The following is a 16,620-nucleotide window of genomic DNA, read 5'->3' on the forward strand; positions in this document are numbered from 1 at the left end:
ATTAGTTTTTCCAGGTCGTTATTCTCATGTCTTGAAATGTGACCAAAATATTTGAGAATTCTTTCATTTACAGTGTCACATAGCCACCTTTTGATTTTTAGTTGACTTACTATACTATCATTAGACCTTTTGTCCATCCAGGAGACTCTTAACATCCTTCTCCAGCACCACTTCTCGAAGCTGTTTATCTTGTCCATATCTTTCTTCCTGAGTGTCCAAGATTCAGTACAATAATGAAAATCGAAAACATCAAGCTATTTTAGTGTTTTAGATTTCCATTAGTGGTGATAAAAATGTTTATCTTTTCATATTTTCTGCAATTGCATGATTGCTGATCTCACCATGGTAATTCTTCTTTTTTCTGGTTAACATCTACTCTTCGTGCTTATTAGAGCTCCAAGGTAAATGAATTGATCCACCTTCTCGGAGTCAATGTTGTAGACAAAATTGTCATTTTCATCTATGGCCATGCATTTTGTTTTATCATGATTAATTCTTAAACCATATTTCGGGCTTTCCCATTCAATTCTTTTAACAAGCGATTTTATTTATCCTTTGCTGCTGTCAGTAAGAACGGTATCTTCAGCATACCTGAGATTATTTATCTTTTTGCCCCCAACTGAGAAACCACTATTGTCTTTCTCAATGTTGAACCACTGAGGTGTTTTTCCATACATCTTCAACACAGCCTGATTCCTCTCGTAGAGTTGTTTTAAAGGTGGGTCAAGTGTTCTGGAATGTCCATTTTACTTAGTATTTTCCATGGGTACTCCCACCTGATACAATCAAATGATTTAGCATAATTGTGTTGTTGCTCAACATATTGTTTAAGTGTTTCTCTAATGAATGTTGCAGCCATGAACATGTAAGGTTATTTACAAATTACAAGTCTCTATTATATCCCCTCACCTGTTAACTAGCTTGCCTGTTTGGCCGAGTGGTTATGGTTATTGTATCTTCTCTCCAGCCAAAAGGCTGTGGGTTCAAATCACACCATGGTCATGGATGTTTGTGATTGTCTGTGAAAATACTAGTGGTGGTCAGCAGTAGATGGCATTGGTGTAGATGATGAAAGTAGTTGTTGGAAACGGAGAGTTGTGGAGAAGGTGTCCTCCCTCGATCAGCCTTTAGACTCCCTGGAGGTGCCATGTAATAATAATGAAAGACCTATATCATGAAAGTAGAAAAGTCGGTCTAAAAATAAACAGAGAAAAAACTAAAATCATGTTTAATCATTTTGTAACACCAAAAAACATAATAATAGAAAACAATTTCTTGGAAAGAGTCTTTTCATATACATACTTAGGTTATCTCATTGATCTAAACTGTGGACTCCAAAAGGAAATAAATAGGACAGTTCAAATTGCCTGGAGTGCATTCGAAAAATTGAAAAGCATTTTTCAAAACAATGATGTCTGACTATCTTTATAAAGGAAGATATTTAACCAGGGGGTGCTTAAGGGTCAAAGCTATATAACTGAAAGGAGACCTCCACATAACCTTCAAAGGAATCCGGAGAACCGACCAGAGCTTCTGACCTAATGTCCAATCCTCACCTTCTCGTGATGCAACCTGTTAGGTATCTACCTGGATACTGAACGGACGAGGATGAGCTGGCAATTTGGAATGTAGCCGATCAAATTGTATTCTTATTGGCTTAAACCAAAATTTCAAATGATGGTACAACATGGCAGAATTTCATGCCGACTGGGGCTTCGCCCAGTTAAACAAGGCCCCCGTTGTTTTTGCCAGGGAACCAGAGCAAACAGCAAAAAGTCAGCTACTGGAACAAACCCTAAAACTTACTCTAACTCGACATCAACACAGTTCAAGATCGGTACTACCAGCTTCTTCTGTTGATAAGAATGGCAAAGAAATGCAGCTAGCTGAGAAATTGGATAAGCACAGATCGATATAATAGGGGTGACTGAATCAAAAAAGACAAAAACTGATGAGATCTTTCTGAGCAGTAAATACTAAATGTTATATTCAGGCAATGACACTCAAGGAAAAGGAGTAGCCATAGTGTTCAACACAAAATATGAGGCTAATCTTCTTGAATGGCAGGCAGTCTCAAGTAGAGTGATGTGGACAAATATGAGAATGGGGAACTGGACAATGAGACTTATTTATGCCTGTGGTCCCACAGAAGGTTCTACTAAGGTAGAAGTGGAGGTGATAGATGTGAACTGTAGACTAAAATACACAAATATTCAAGAAAAAATGAAAGAGTTTGAGAGCTGGAACTAAACCTTGGAGATTCAGTGACAAGCTCTGAAGAAAACACTGATTTATTCAGCCAGAGAGGCATTGTGTGCAAGAATAGAAAAATCAGAACTCCATGGTGGACACAGGAAGTTAAAGAGGCAGTGAAGAAAAAGAAGAAAGCATATAAAAAATTCCTGGCAAATAAATCAGCTTGTGCTCTGAGAGAATACAGAGACAAATACAGGGTGTTCGGGATAAATTTGACAGTTTCGTAAGGAAAAAGAAAATCTTCTTTGTATCTAATAAATTTAATGAATTGACAAAAAACATTACAGGCAGAGTTAATTACAATACTATCAACAAGATTTACTCAAAATAACCACCATTAGCATCGATCACAGCTTCAATCCTGCTTCGGAACCTCGAACAAGCTGATGCTACAGTCTCCCTGGGAAGGGCCGCAAAAACTGTTTTAATTTTATCCATTAACTGGGCTTTTGTATTACTGGAAGTGCGATTGGTGTCTTTTTCAACTGCGCCCCATACAAAATAATCCATGGGGTTAAGGTCTGGGGAGTTTGGAGGCCAAACATTTGGACTGGTGAAGTCGTAGAAATTTTCAGACAACCATTTTTGACTTTTCCCAGAGGTGTGGCAAAGGGGCCGAATCCTGCTGCCATACATACGGCCTACCATTGGCTACCCTTGTTATCCAGGGCTTGACTACAGTGTTTAGCAACTCCACGTAGCCATCTGAAGTCAACCTGAGGCCCTCTTGGAAAAAATGCGGAGGCATCACATTGCCTTCAGAGGATACACATCCGAAAACCATCACACTTTGGGGAAATTTAGTCTGAATTACACGAGGAATGTCCTTTGTACTGTATGCAAGCCATCTGTTATTCTGCGTGTTGTGTTTTTGATCCTGGCAAAAGTTTTTCTCATCGGAAAAGAACCAGATTGTTTGTGGTTCCGCAGGATGTTTCACTCTGCTTAGAAGTTTCTTCGCGTTTATCAAACGTTTTTCACGGGCCTTTTCTGTAAGCAGCTGACCTTTGCGGCGCTTGTATGAGTAATAGCGGAGGTCTTCATTGAGTGCAAGCTTCATAGTAGAGGCTGCAACATTCATTTCACGTGACAAAGCCCGAATTCCAATGCCAGGGTTCTTCAACACCTGTTCCTGCAGATTTGCGAGGAATTCTGCTGTACGAACGCAATCAGATCGTCTGCTAGGGATCTTTCTTCTTGCTACATCCTCGTAGTCACCATTGCAAGTCTCTAGTTCATGCCTGATTGTTTTTACTGTATTCAGGGAGCATTGGGCAGCAGTCGAAATATCCTTATTTTGATGGCCGGCACGAATCATCATGATACAAGTTATTCTCTTCCATGATTCAGGTGGGTTCCAGCTATCCATCCTTTCTGACATCTTGTATATGAATGAAGAAGGGTCCAACCTTTTAAATGAAGAGAAGTGTGTGTTAATACATGTAACTTACGGAAAAATATAATTAATTATAAATATGTCAAATTTATCCCGAACACCCTGTATAAGATAACTAAACATTGTAAAACTGGCTAAACAAAAGTCATGGGAGGACTTTGGCAAGAACATGGAAAATAAATATCAAGAAGGTGGCAAAATATTCTGGAGGTTGTTGAAGCTCAGAAATGGAGGAAGAAGTGCTGTAAAAGGAAATAGAGATGATAAAGGTGACATGAAAACAGGAGAAAAAGATATCATTGAAGTGTGGAGTAATTACTTTGAAAAATTGCTAAATGAAACAAGTAGTGATAGCACAGTTTTAAAAAAATAATGACCAGGCTCAAGAAATACATGTCCATACTTGAATTAGAAAAAGCCATCAAAAGTCTGAAATGTTGAAAGGCAGCAGGAGTAGATTATATTAGACCAGAAATGCTGAAGTATGGTGGTATAAAAGTCGTACAGTGGCTGCACTGCATAGTTCAGAAGGCCTGGACAGAGGGATGAATTCCAGATGATTGAAGTAGAGCTCTCATAGTACCCATATATAAAAAGGGAAATAAAACCGAATGTGAAAATTACAGAGGCATTTCATTACTGAGTGGTTCTGGTAAGATATATGTAAGTATACTTGAGAAACAATGGAGAAGGATTGCGGAAGAGAAGCTTGGTGAAGAACAAGCTGGATTCAGGCCAAATAGAGGCTGCAGGTATGAGATTTTCGCTTTACGACAAGAGAGAGAGAGAAGCTATTCCAAATGCTACAGCTAACAGCTATATGGTGTTAATGGGCATTATATCAAGCAATACTTAGTATCTATTTGAGTTGTAAGTCAGCAGTTAGAATTGAAGGAAGTACAGGAAGATGGTTTAATGTTAAATCTGTTGTCAGACAAGGGTGTACATTATCCTCTGTGTTATTCATTATCTGTATGGATCACATTATGAAGGAAAGTGGTATTAAACCTGATATCAAAATTGGAACTGTTAATCTCAACTCTTTGCTTTATGCAGATGATGTTTTACTTCTAAATAAATCTGCTACAAGTCTGCAAGATTCCCTGACTAAATTGAATAACTGTTGTAATAGATATGGTATGAAGGTCAGCATTAAAAAGACAAAGACAATGAAAAGAGGCAGAAATATTGAAAATATCAACTGCATTGTGAACGGAGAACCTGTGGAACAATTAAGACATTTCAGCTACTTTGGCACGGTTTTTAGTGAAGATGGTAAGTTAAATATGGAAATAGACAACAGAATCAACAAAGCTGGTATGGTAAGAAGTCAGCTGAATAAATTTATATGGAATAAGAGAGAAATTAGCCAAAACACTAAATTAGCTGTATACAAGACAGTGTTTAAACCAAGTTTAAACTAATTTTAACTTATGTATCTGAGAGCTGAGTTAGAAGTAAAACTTGACCAAAGACTAGAGACCACAGATATGAGAGTTCTGAGAAAGATTATGGGCATGAACAGATGGCATGAATGACAATATCATATTAAAAACGAGGATATTAGGAAAGAACTTGATATTGTCAGCATCCAGGTATGCATTAGCAGAGCTAATCTCAGGTGGTATGGTCACTTAAGGAGAATGAGTGAGGAAAGATGAGCTAAACAAGTGTTCTCTGCCAGGTTGGCAGGAAAATAGACCCAGAGGAAGACCAATGTGGATTGGTCTTCCTCTGGGTCAAGATATATGTGGATTGATACTAGAAAGTGCCTTAGAAGACAGAAATATAAGACCTGATAATATTGGAGTCTTGACATTTAACTGACTGATTTGGTAGAAAATTGTAGATAGGAAGTTAGTAATGATGTAAATTTTTCATGTAGTACTATCATATCCTGTACATCCCCCTGAGGGTATATCAGGAATTTGATGAAGACATTTAACCCGTGTATACTTGGTCTAGTAAAAGCACTGGCAAAACTATAGCCACAATGTGCCGGACGTCTATCCAGAAGAGAAGATCAGCAATGGACCAAAATACTAACAAACTGAATTCCAAAAGAAGAGAAACGAGGCTGAGGACGTCCTAAAATAAGGTAGAGTGATAAATTGTCAAATTTTGTTGGGAAAAATTGATCAGCCATTACCAATAACTGAGAAAGGTGGAAAGAACTAGAGGAGGCCTTCGTCCAGCAGTGGACAGAAAATGGCTGAAAAGAAGATTTGAGCAATAGGATTTCCGTCTATTAAGAATGTCCGTTGGATCAGTAAGCATGCTATTGTTGACATCAGCTATACTTGAATTCTTTGCTTTATATTTTATATTCAACAGCTGTATTTTGCTAAATAAGTCTGGTTTTATTTTGATTTGAGTAATCTTCAATTTTTCTGTATATGTTATTGATAAAGCTCTTTTTATCTTATAGTGCAAAGTTTTTTTTTTGATGAGCTTTGAAAACTCACTATAGATCTGCCTATCATTTTCAATTGAAAGTCCTTTTGACTTTATTTCTCTACTTTTCTCGATTTATTTTAGTTTCATTTGATATCTAGGGTGTGTTGATTCTGTATTTTTTGGGCAAGTTGACTTTTCAGTGTCCGTAATATTATTTTGGTTTTATCCCTAAGTTTTTCTGGGACCATTTCATCAGAGTAATTTCCTATTTCTAGAAATTTTTTTTTTAATTTGTTTGCAAACATATTTTCATATTAGCAGTGAAGAGTTGATGATCAGAGCCACAATCAGCTCCACGAAATGCTTTAACATTTTTCATCATAGACCTCCATCTTTTGTTAAGGATTTAATCAGTTTGATTCCTTGTTCTGCCTCCATCCAGGTGACCTCCATGTGTATAGTCAATAGGTGTCCTTTTGTTTTGCTCAAATGAGGTGTTAGTAACCATAATTTCTCTTTCTATACAAAAGTCAGTCAGTCTTTCACCTCTTTCATTTTGAGATCCCAGGACTATTTTCTTATCGTCTTCCGTCCTTTTTCACTTTTGCATTGAAATCACCCTTATAAAAAAAATTCATTTAACGAATTAATCGACCATGCCAAACGCTGTATCAGAGCTGATGGGGAGTATATTGATTAAAATAAATGATTCGAATAATTATAATTGGCCTGTGTTTTATTTTCTATCAAAAGTTCGTTTTCTTTTTGGACAGAGGGTGTATATAAGATACAAGCTACATGACACTGCGCTGTACAAAAGTAAAATGAATCTAAATGCTTGTTAATCTTCTAACCTAGACTGACCTCTTGTGGGAAAAAAAATTAATATAATATAAAATAAATAACAGTTTCCCATTGTGATATTGCCCCATCACTTTATTTGATACTATCTGCCATTCAAGAAGATTATCATCATATTTAGTGTTGAATGGCTTCTTTTCCCTTGTCGTCATTGCATATAACATCTTTTATTTGTTGCTCAGAAAAATCTCAACTGTTTTTGTCTTCTTTGCTTTGGTAATGCCTATCATGTCGATCTAGTACTCGGGAAGTTAAAGAGCAGTAATGGAAAAAAATAAACGTATCCAAAGTTCCTAGCAAGTAATTAGTATGTCATCTTAGAGAATACAGAGAAAAATATAAGAAAGTGAAGCATTGTGTAGAAGTAATTAAACAAAAGTCATGAGAGGAATGGTAAGAACATGGAAGATAAATATCATGAAGGTGGAAAAAAATTCTGTAAGCTATTGAAAAAGCTTTGAAAAGGAGCAAAGAGTACTATAAAAGGAATTGAAGATGACAAAGGTGGCATGAAACTGCACTGTTGAAATATTGTTAAATGATGCAAGTATCAGAATAGTAGTAAAAATATTCAAGAGCAATGATTAATACTTGAAGCATTAAAAGCCATCAAGATGATCTTTGATTAGAAATGCTCAGATATGGAGATATAAAAGTTTACATTGGCTGCAGTAAAGGCATGGTCAGAAGGTTGAATTCCAGGTGATTGGAATAGAGCTCTCTTAGTACTCATCTATAAAAAGAGAAAGAAAACTGAATATAAGAATCATACAGATGAATTCTAAATGTCCCAAGTAAGATTTATGCAAGTATAGAGGCTAAGAAAAATTGTGGATTGTGGAAGAGTAACTCAGAGAACAACTATCTGGGTTTGGGTCAAATAGGGATTGTCATTATCAGATTTTTACTTTTGTTGAAAAATCATGGGAATATATAACAAGGATGTGTATTTTGTATTTAGGTTTTGTAGATTTGGAAAAGACATGCAACAAGGTGGCAAGCAAAAAGCTGTTGGAAAACATAGTTATATCTCAAGTAGTATATTGAACAATACATAGTAGACCTGAAGGGAAGTTTGTAAAATCAGGTGCGAACAGGGGCACACACTTTTGCCAATATTATTCATAATTGCACTCATTATTGATTATTGGTCTTCAGCATTTTCAAATGCCTTGTTATGGCAATTTTTTTTTTCCTATACAGTGCAATAAAAATCAGATGAACAACATTTGCATATTGTGTGCACTTAATAGAATGGTTTTTCATTCCTTAAAATGTCTTCAGAATCGGAATAGAAGTTTTGTCAGATTTTTCCCATACTTAATAAAGTGAAATCTCCTGTATGGTTAGTTTGTTGCAAGAAAAATATCAATATCACTCCTGTAAATATATTAATCAACAAGGTAAGTAAATGTCTTTTTGTTTCTTGAATGTTAAACTTCAGAAGCATTAATAAAAACATCAAGAGCAATTTTGATGTGCTTTCTTATGTTGTCATCTCTGTCACCAATCTCATTAGCTTTCTTTGGGCAGCCTGGAAAATTCTATTTGATTTATTAATATATAATGCACATAAATTTAGAACAAAGGTTTGTTCCTTTGAAGATTTTTTTTTTTTTTTGAATGGGATTGATAAATAATTATTATGCATTTTCTAACTAGATGGATGCATCAAAACTTGGTGTGTGCACACACACACATATGCACCAATATATTTCTCCAGTCACACTTATAGATAAGTGATGCCTTTGGTTAGAAAGACCTAGATGTGAATCCTGTCCAGGACATGAACTTCTGAGAGCTTTTTGATTGAAAATGAGTTAGCCAGACTCATGTAGAAGTGACATTTTCTTAAAACTTGAGTTTCTCTTGTGCAGAACAGGCAAACCAGCAAGAACATGTATTTCACTGAGATAATAAGGCTGACCTCACAGTCTTAGTTGCTTATTTTGTGATTCCAACCCAATGATTATATAACTAACTTTCAGAAACATTTCATAATTGACTTAATTGACTTGTGCCTTCTGTTTTGTCATCCATAATGTCTTGGATTTGTAAAAAAAAAAAAAAAAAAAAAAATCTTGTCTTAATGTTTTTATTTAAATTTTGTTTCCATTTTATTTTAAATTTTTTGATTACTTATATATCTATATATTAAAAAGCAATGTAGGAAAACAAGTGGACTATTAAAAAAAAAAAAATGGTAGACAAACAAGGTTTATGTTTTGAAATTGACTCTGCTGAAATTTCTCCCACTCTACTCAGAAGGCTGTTGAATCCTTATATTTTAAATAATGTGAAATATGTTGAATAGGTTCTTTAATGGATGCATGATTCATTAATAATATGTAGAAAATCTTGTTTATTCAAATATTGTTTTTGTTGTTTGTTTATTAGGGCATTAAAACTATAGTTCATTATGATGAATCAAGTGATGAAGAAAATGATGGAGAAGATGAAGAAAAACAAGAAGAAATCATTCCAGAGAAAATAAATGTGAATCGAGGTTACATTGAAAATATGTTCAGTACTGCTCAGAGTGGAAGATTTGGTTTTGGTTTTAGCAAAAAACGACAGCTTGCTCTAGAGGAGAAATCCCATAATTTTGATAATATGCAAAAGAAATCTAGAAAGCTTACTTCAACCCTTTATCCCACAATTAGTTTTGTAAAATCAAATGAAATATTAGATTTGAATAAACTGATTTCATTTGATAAAGAGGTTCCATATGAAGGAGAAGATATGGATATAGATGAAATAGATAGGGCTCTAGATCTTGCTTTGGAGAAGAAGGTTAGTATACATATATCTCTCATATTAACTCATATATATATGTTTGTTATCAAGCCTCAGTCACTGTACTTGTTATACTGTATCTTTATTTCATTGGATGTTGTACATAATATTTCCCCATCCTACCTTAGAGCACATTCCAGAATTGTGCCTCATCCTTTTCATTACCTGGTTCCTTTGTTACCAAGTACACTACTTTAAATTTTGTTATGAGTTTTGTTCATTTGTTTTTCTAAACTATTCAGAAATGGTTGTTATAGCCGCTGAGGTAACGCTGTATAAAAACATTAATGCAAGAATGATGTGAGGATTTCTCTTAAGGAGTATTTCCCATAAGAAGAAGAGAGATGTTTATGATGTATAACATAATCAATCCCACAAGAGGTTACAAAAACTAGGACATGTTTTTGTAACCTTTTTGACTAGGACAAAAACCAATGCTACTATGTGTAGGCATGCACTAAGGATAAGGAAAAAGAACGATCCTATTGTATTGAACAGCTGAAGTCATATTCCTTGGAGTAAATGATGTGAGGAAGTCTTTCCCAAAGAACAGAGGCCGAGGAATAGAAGAAGAGGAAGATGATTTAGTTCAGCAAGTCTGAAGCCAAATTGTGTATGGATCCACTTGCATCTCTTCATTCCTCCCATGGAAAGCAGAACAGTGGCAATCGATCAGCAGATCAGTGCCCCTGAAAAAAAAACCATAGAAAAGGCAAAAGCAGAAACAGAATTGAAAAACCAGATGGAGTGAGTCTTTGAGAGAGGTGGACCAAGTGGAGTGCCCTCTCTTAGACATCATGTGTCATTCCTAGGCTGGTTGTTCTTATTGTATCACTCCAAATTTGAGAACGATGCTCCAAGGCTGGACTATCTGGGATGCATGCCTGCGGTGTCAGAAGCTACACAAGTGAAATGAAGTGTCTCAAGTAAGAGAATACTAAGTTTTTTGGAAGTAGAGAAGGCTTTGGATGTAATGTTTGTACCAGAAAAGGCCAGAGGCGCAGGTTATCCTAAGAAGAAAAATCTCATTGATAGGAGATTTGAATATCGTTGAAGGCAAGGGAAAGCAAGTTGAGATCTCTCCCATGAGAATCAATGCAGACTGCCCTGGTAGCAGAGGTGCACACCAGACCATACTTGTCTAGCTGTAAAATGGCAAGGAGACTGGCATTCAAAATACCAGTCATGAGTATATCAAAGCTGGCCCGATGGATCACTATAAGGCTTATAAATGAAAATAGAGTGCATTGTCATTAGCAAAACTATGAATGAATTCTTGGTTAGTGAGAGAAGGTCATGAAATATATAGGAGAATGTATGGGCAAAAATACAGATCTGTATATGGGACCCCTCCAGCACTATCAAAGAAACTGAAAAGAGAATCAGTCTTTTTGACCCATCTGCAAAGTGCTTTTTATTTCATGAAGCAGACCACGGGACAGTAGCATGGCAGGTAAGACTCTACCTACCAAGGCCACTCACGTGATCTGTCATGGAGTGAGCAGTAGAATCCAACTCATGATAACCATCTCATTAGTATGCAGTGAAGAAACCAGGCGTTCATAATCCCTTACACTCTCCCTGAGAGAATTGAAGTGAGGGAAGTGAGATAACAGTGCCATAGCTGACCTTCTGGACAGGCTGAATACACCCACCTTTACACCATCAGGCATGTGCCAGATAAGTATGACATCCTATAAAAATGATATAGCATAGGGTGGCTATCAGAGTGCAAATACCAAGTACAATAGGTAGAACACTATCCGGGCCAGGAGATCCAGTCTCATCTAAGACATTAAACAATCCTCCTAAATGCAAAAGAAAGAAGATAGAGATATACAGTGAGCACTCCCAGCATGGTCAACTTATTCCTGTTGTCCATACAGTAGCAGGAGGAGAGGATTGTTACCAAGAAGTCAGTGTTATCTTTAGGTGATGTTACAGTGGCACTATCTGGATGTAAGAGAAGTGGAATTATGGAAGAACTGTTACTCACAGTAGCCTTAGTCAGGGAGCAGAAGGCCTCATATGCTGCTGAACAGAGGCAAATTTTCTACATCTAGCCTCTCCTAAATTGTTACCTGGACTCACCGATGGTCTTTCCACAAAAGCTATGGTCTTTAGTGTGAGCAGTGTTTAATTGGAATTTCTTGATCTGCCACAGAACATACTAAATTTTTATTTCAGAATGTCACCCAGGTTCACCATAAAGAACCATGCTCTAGGCCAGTTGTTCTCAAACTTTTTTGCCTGGCAGCACACTAAAATCAATAAATAAATTTCACGGCACCCCTAGTATTATTTGCTTTTTATAGAGAGTAAAGTGCCAATTAATTGATTCTGAAAGACTCGCATATATAACCCATAAATAAATTGATATTACAGATACTAAAGATATGAAGGAAAGCTTGTTTAAAAGAAAACAGATTTTATTTAAACTAAATGGGTTTATTTTCAAACAACCCAAAAACATACAAAACAAAAGCTATTATAAAGGTTCAGATAATAAAATATGAACTTAATGTGAAATATGTGTCTGATGTTGTTTGCATATTTCTTTGATATTAGGCCTTGTTTTTGAGAGACATTTTCAAGGGCCTTTAGTCTTTCTCTCTTCTTTGTTTTAATATTTACGAGTGCAGAAAAACCCAGTTCACACAAATAAGATGTAGAAAATTGCAATAAGATGTTAAGTGCTTTGAATCCTATATTGGGGTACTCCTTTATAGTTGTTATCCAAAATGAATTCAGAGACATTTCTGAATGCTCTGATCTCAATGTACGATTGTTACTTATATCAATTAATTCTTCGGTTTCTATAAGACTTAACTCACTCATTGCTGATGTTGACTCTACAAATGGATTTCGAATCCAATCGTATAAATTGACTGAAATGTCTGGAAAATAATGGTCAATTTTTTCTTCTAACGATGTTAAATGACTGTAAATAAGCTTTTGCAGATCGGTGTTCTTCATTTTCTGGAGGCAACTTTAAGGAACATTTCTACATTGTTGGTGCTTAATTTTATCTTCCACATTTTTATTTTATCTTTAAAAGCTTTCATTTTATCTGTAGATGTCAAAATATTCTCATTTCTTCCTTGCATGTTGGAGTTCAGCTTGTTCAGATGATCGAATATGTCTGTTAAATAGGCTAGTTTGGAACACCAAAAATCATCTTGTAATAATTTATAGAATTCTGGTTTGTCTTCATTTTGGAAAAACATTAATATTTCTTCTTTAAGTTCAAAAAAACGATCCAATACGAGATCTTTTGAAAGCCATCTTACTTCGGTATGAAGAAGAAGCTTCCTGTAATGAGATTGCATCTCTTCATATAGTCCTGCAAATATTCTAGATTTTAATGGTCTGACCTTGATATAATTAACCATCTGAATGATTTCTTCTAATACACTTTTTAATTCCAAGCCTATTGTCTTTGCCACCAATGATTCACGATGAATGAAGCAATGAGTCGTTATAATGTTCTCATTTTCTTTTCTAGCAAAGGAAACAAACCCTTTTGTAATTCCAACCATAGAAGGTGCATCATCTGTACATATACCCACACAAGTTTACCAAGATAGACCATTTGTATTAAAATATGTGTTCATTATATCAAAAACATCTTTTCCCATCGTAGTTTTTTCGATTTCCTTGCAGCATAGAAATTCTTCGATAATTTTAGCGTCTTCAATGAATCGAGTAGAAACGAGTAAGTGTGTTTTACCACTGATATCACTTGACTCATCTAACTGCAAACTGAAAAATTTTGATTCGATTATTTTGGTTATAACTGACATTTCAATATCGACTGACAGATCATTAATATGTCTACTCATCGTATCATTTGATAGTGGAATCTTCTTTATTTCTTCTTCTTCTGCCTCAGTACCAAAAATTGTTCTTACAATTGCTGAACAGGTCGGACGAATCAAGGTTTTCGCCGATAGTATGAGGCTTCATTTCCTTCGCATTATTTCAGCGACTAAATAACTCTCTTCTTGAACTCTGTCAGAAATTGTAAACTTTCTTACAAAACTTTTACTTTGTTTTTCTGTAATCTTATTAACTCTTTGAAATATTCAGGATTTTTATTCGACAAGTTGTCATGTTTTGTGGAGAAAAGTCACAATAATTTGCTAGGAACCATAACCTCATTTGATAGAACCAAACCACACAAAATACACTTAGGTCTGGGAATTAATTTATCACCACACCACTTAAATCCCATTTTTAGATAGCTCTCTTGATATAAACGAGTTTTTACATTCTTTTTCATTGTTCCCTTTTTACATGAACTTATTCTTTCTGTTTCTGTTGTTTCATTAGTGCTTTTTTGTTGCTGAACGTTAAAAATAGTCAAATCTTCATTAATGCAAGTATCAGTTTTTGATAATTTATTAATGCGAATTGGATCATTAGCTTTGCTACAAGTAGACATTTCTTGATCGTCAGAATCTTCACTTCTTCTTTTTTTTTTTTAAGGAAAAAAAAGTATTCATGATTTTGAAGGGCATATGTAACTTTAATATTTTATTTTAAAATTTATTTCAAGTAAATAATTTTTTTTTCTGGATGAAAAAAGGAAAAACATTTGTTTACGATGTCTCTCGTTATAGTTGGAATATATAACAATAAGAAAAACCTCTATTCACTTATTCAAATTAAGGGGATATTAAATCCCACATTGTTTTAAAACCGAATAAGAAACTCAAAGATTGGAATCAGAGAGTTTCATGCTGAATATAGTAAACTATAAAGTATCAGCAAATTGCTAGTGTGAGCTAATGCAAATAGTCGTAGTACAGTCTCGGGCAACTCGTTGCAAAGGTGGGGAAAGTTCAGATCGTTATTCTTAGGTATTTTCCATAATGTAAAAACACGTTTCCTAGGAAATGTATGGTGTTATTACATTATGGTGGGAGGTCACTACCCAGACCAGTTTCAGCCTTTTTTGAGGCTTCATCAGTGAGTAGCTAGACCAAAAGATACCAAAGGGTATAGCGAAAAGAACTTATATACTTTGCTATGCGAGTTGTCAACCAGGTGCAACCATTAAGTTATTTAAATATAAAGAGCCAATAGGCTTCATTTCGGCAATATAAATATTATTCAAATTAAGGGGATATTAAATCCCACATTGTTTTAAAACCGAATAAGAAACTCGAAGATTGGAATCAGAGAGCTTCATGCCGAATATAGTAAGCTATAAAGTATCAGCGAATTACTAGCGTGAGCTAATGCAAGTAGTCCTAGTACATAGTACAATCTCGGGCAACTCGTTGCAAAGGTGGGGTTCACTGAATTTAACGACTTTAATATCGTACTTCGTTTATTCTCACCGATGACAAAAGACTTATGATTTTTGCTTAGGGGAATTGATCATGTATAATACTTGTCACACTAAACAGAGAAATACTAAAACAGACAGCAGGACAACTAACCATTCATTAGTTCATTTTCCCCAGTATTTATGTGCCGTCACATATCTAGTTACTACGACACGCGGTGATCTAATGAAATCAGAGGATATAATATAAGAGTGATACAAAAAATGATAATTTTTATATACGCTTCATCCATTAAAATCAAAATATATAATTTTTTTTGTTTTTGATTTAGTTATTTGTGGCAATTGAATATTTTGCTTTTTTCAAATAAACGATTCAAAATTTCCCGGCACCCTTGTGGCATACTTGCGCCACCCAGTTTGACAACCACTGTTCTAGGCACAAATTCCTTCCTCATTCTGCCAACTACATTTGAAGTAGGTAAGGATAAATTCTCCTTCCAGTAAAGATTTCACTTACTCATTTGGAGGCTGTTTTGTTTCATAGTTTAAAATTTATGTTTTTAATATCCACTTTTGCTTATTGATTCATTAACGTATTTTATTTAAAAAAAAAAAATAAATTAAATAAATAATATACCTCAAACCTCTCAGTGCTAGTGTATTTTTTTTAAGTATAATTTGGATCAAATTTAAAATTGACTGCATCTTCCCCCTAATACTTAGTTTTCCTGAGTTTATACTTCCAATCTCTCACTGAACAACATTAACTCCCAAACTATTCAGATGCAGGCCATTGTCATATACAAGTTCTTTTGTTCCTCAAATTCATTCCATACATCAATAAACTACACACCATTCCTCCTACACAATCTTCTCATTGATTCATTCGCAATCATGGTCCTTCTTCTCAGTTCAGTCCCATCATATGAAGGAGGCAGACCCACAATCTCTATTTCCTCACTCTTCCTTTTCACTTATATCAGTAACTCTTTTATATCTTCCTTCATTGCATATTTCTCATCTTTCAGATATTTTGTGCCAGCCAAAACAGTCAATTTATATATAGTCCATATATGCATATAGTTCATATTTTGTTTTCTTCTCCACTCATGTTATCGGCCCAACAACTTTTCTAAGGATTTCGCCTTCAATGATGAGCATAGTTAGAAACTTGCATCTTGGTCTATTATGCTCCAGGTTTTGGCTCCTTATAAAACAATAGATATTATTGCCTTGTATATCTGTTTTAGCTTGCTTGAGAGAATTTTTGCAGATAATTATGATAGTACTACATAAAAAAGTTACACCATTACAGATATTGCAGATTAAAGACATTACATATTTAATATAGAAATAACAGAGCTCGGTAATGTTCAAGTTTCAGAAATTTCCTATTTAAAATGTTTAGTCCATTTGATTCCTTGTTTACTGTCTTATTTATGCATCATTATCAACATCATTTTCTTACTGCATATTCTCAGCTCAATCAAATGTGGCACCAAATATTTTGTTTGTAGGTCTGAAGTGGTGCAGCATCTGGTGATTTTTCTACAAATGAAACTTTATCTTTCTGTTAAATTGGCGATGTCTTCCTTCAGTGTAGTGTTGCTTTTATTGT

General features: G+C 35.0%; 1 protein-coding gene across 1 annotated transcript in view; it reads left to right on the top strand.

Moving 5' to 3' along the window:
• Window positions 1-16,620, top strand: part of LOC150092545 (uncharacterized) — a 335,783-nt gene that overhangs the window by 146,353 nt on the left and 172,810 nt on the right. The window contains exon 8 of the mRNA XM_090414232.1: window positions 9,308-9,703. Coding sequence (XP_090270358.1) covers window positions 9,308-9,703 — 396 coding nt within the window. The remainder of the gene's footprint in view (window positions 1-9,307; window positions 9,704-16,620) is intronic.

This window comes from Typopeltis vanoorti, chromosome 25, assembly GCF_054136105.1.
Source record: "Typopeltis vanoorti isolate ZY-2024b chromosome 25, IOZ_Tvanoo_1.0, whole genome shotgun sequence".
Classification (NCBI taxonomy): domain Eukaryota; kingdom Metazoa; phylum Arthropoda; class Arachnida; order Uropygi; family Thelyphonidae; genus Typopeltis; species Typopeltis vanoorti.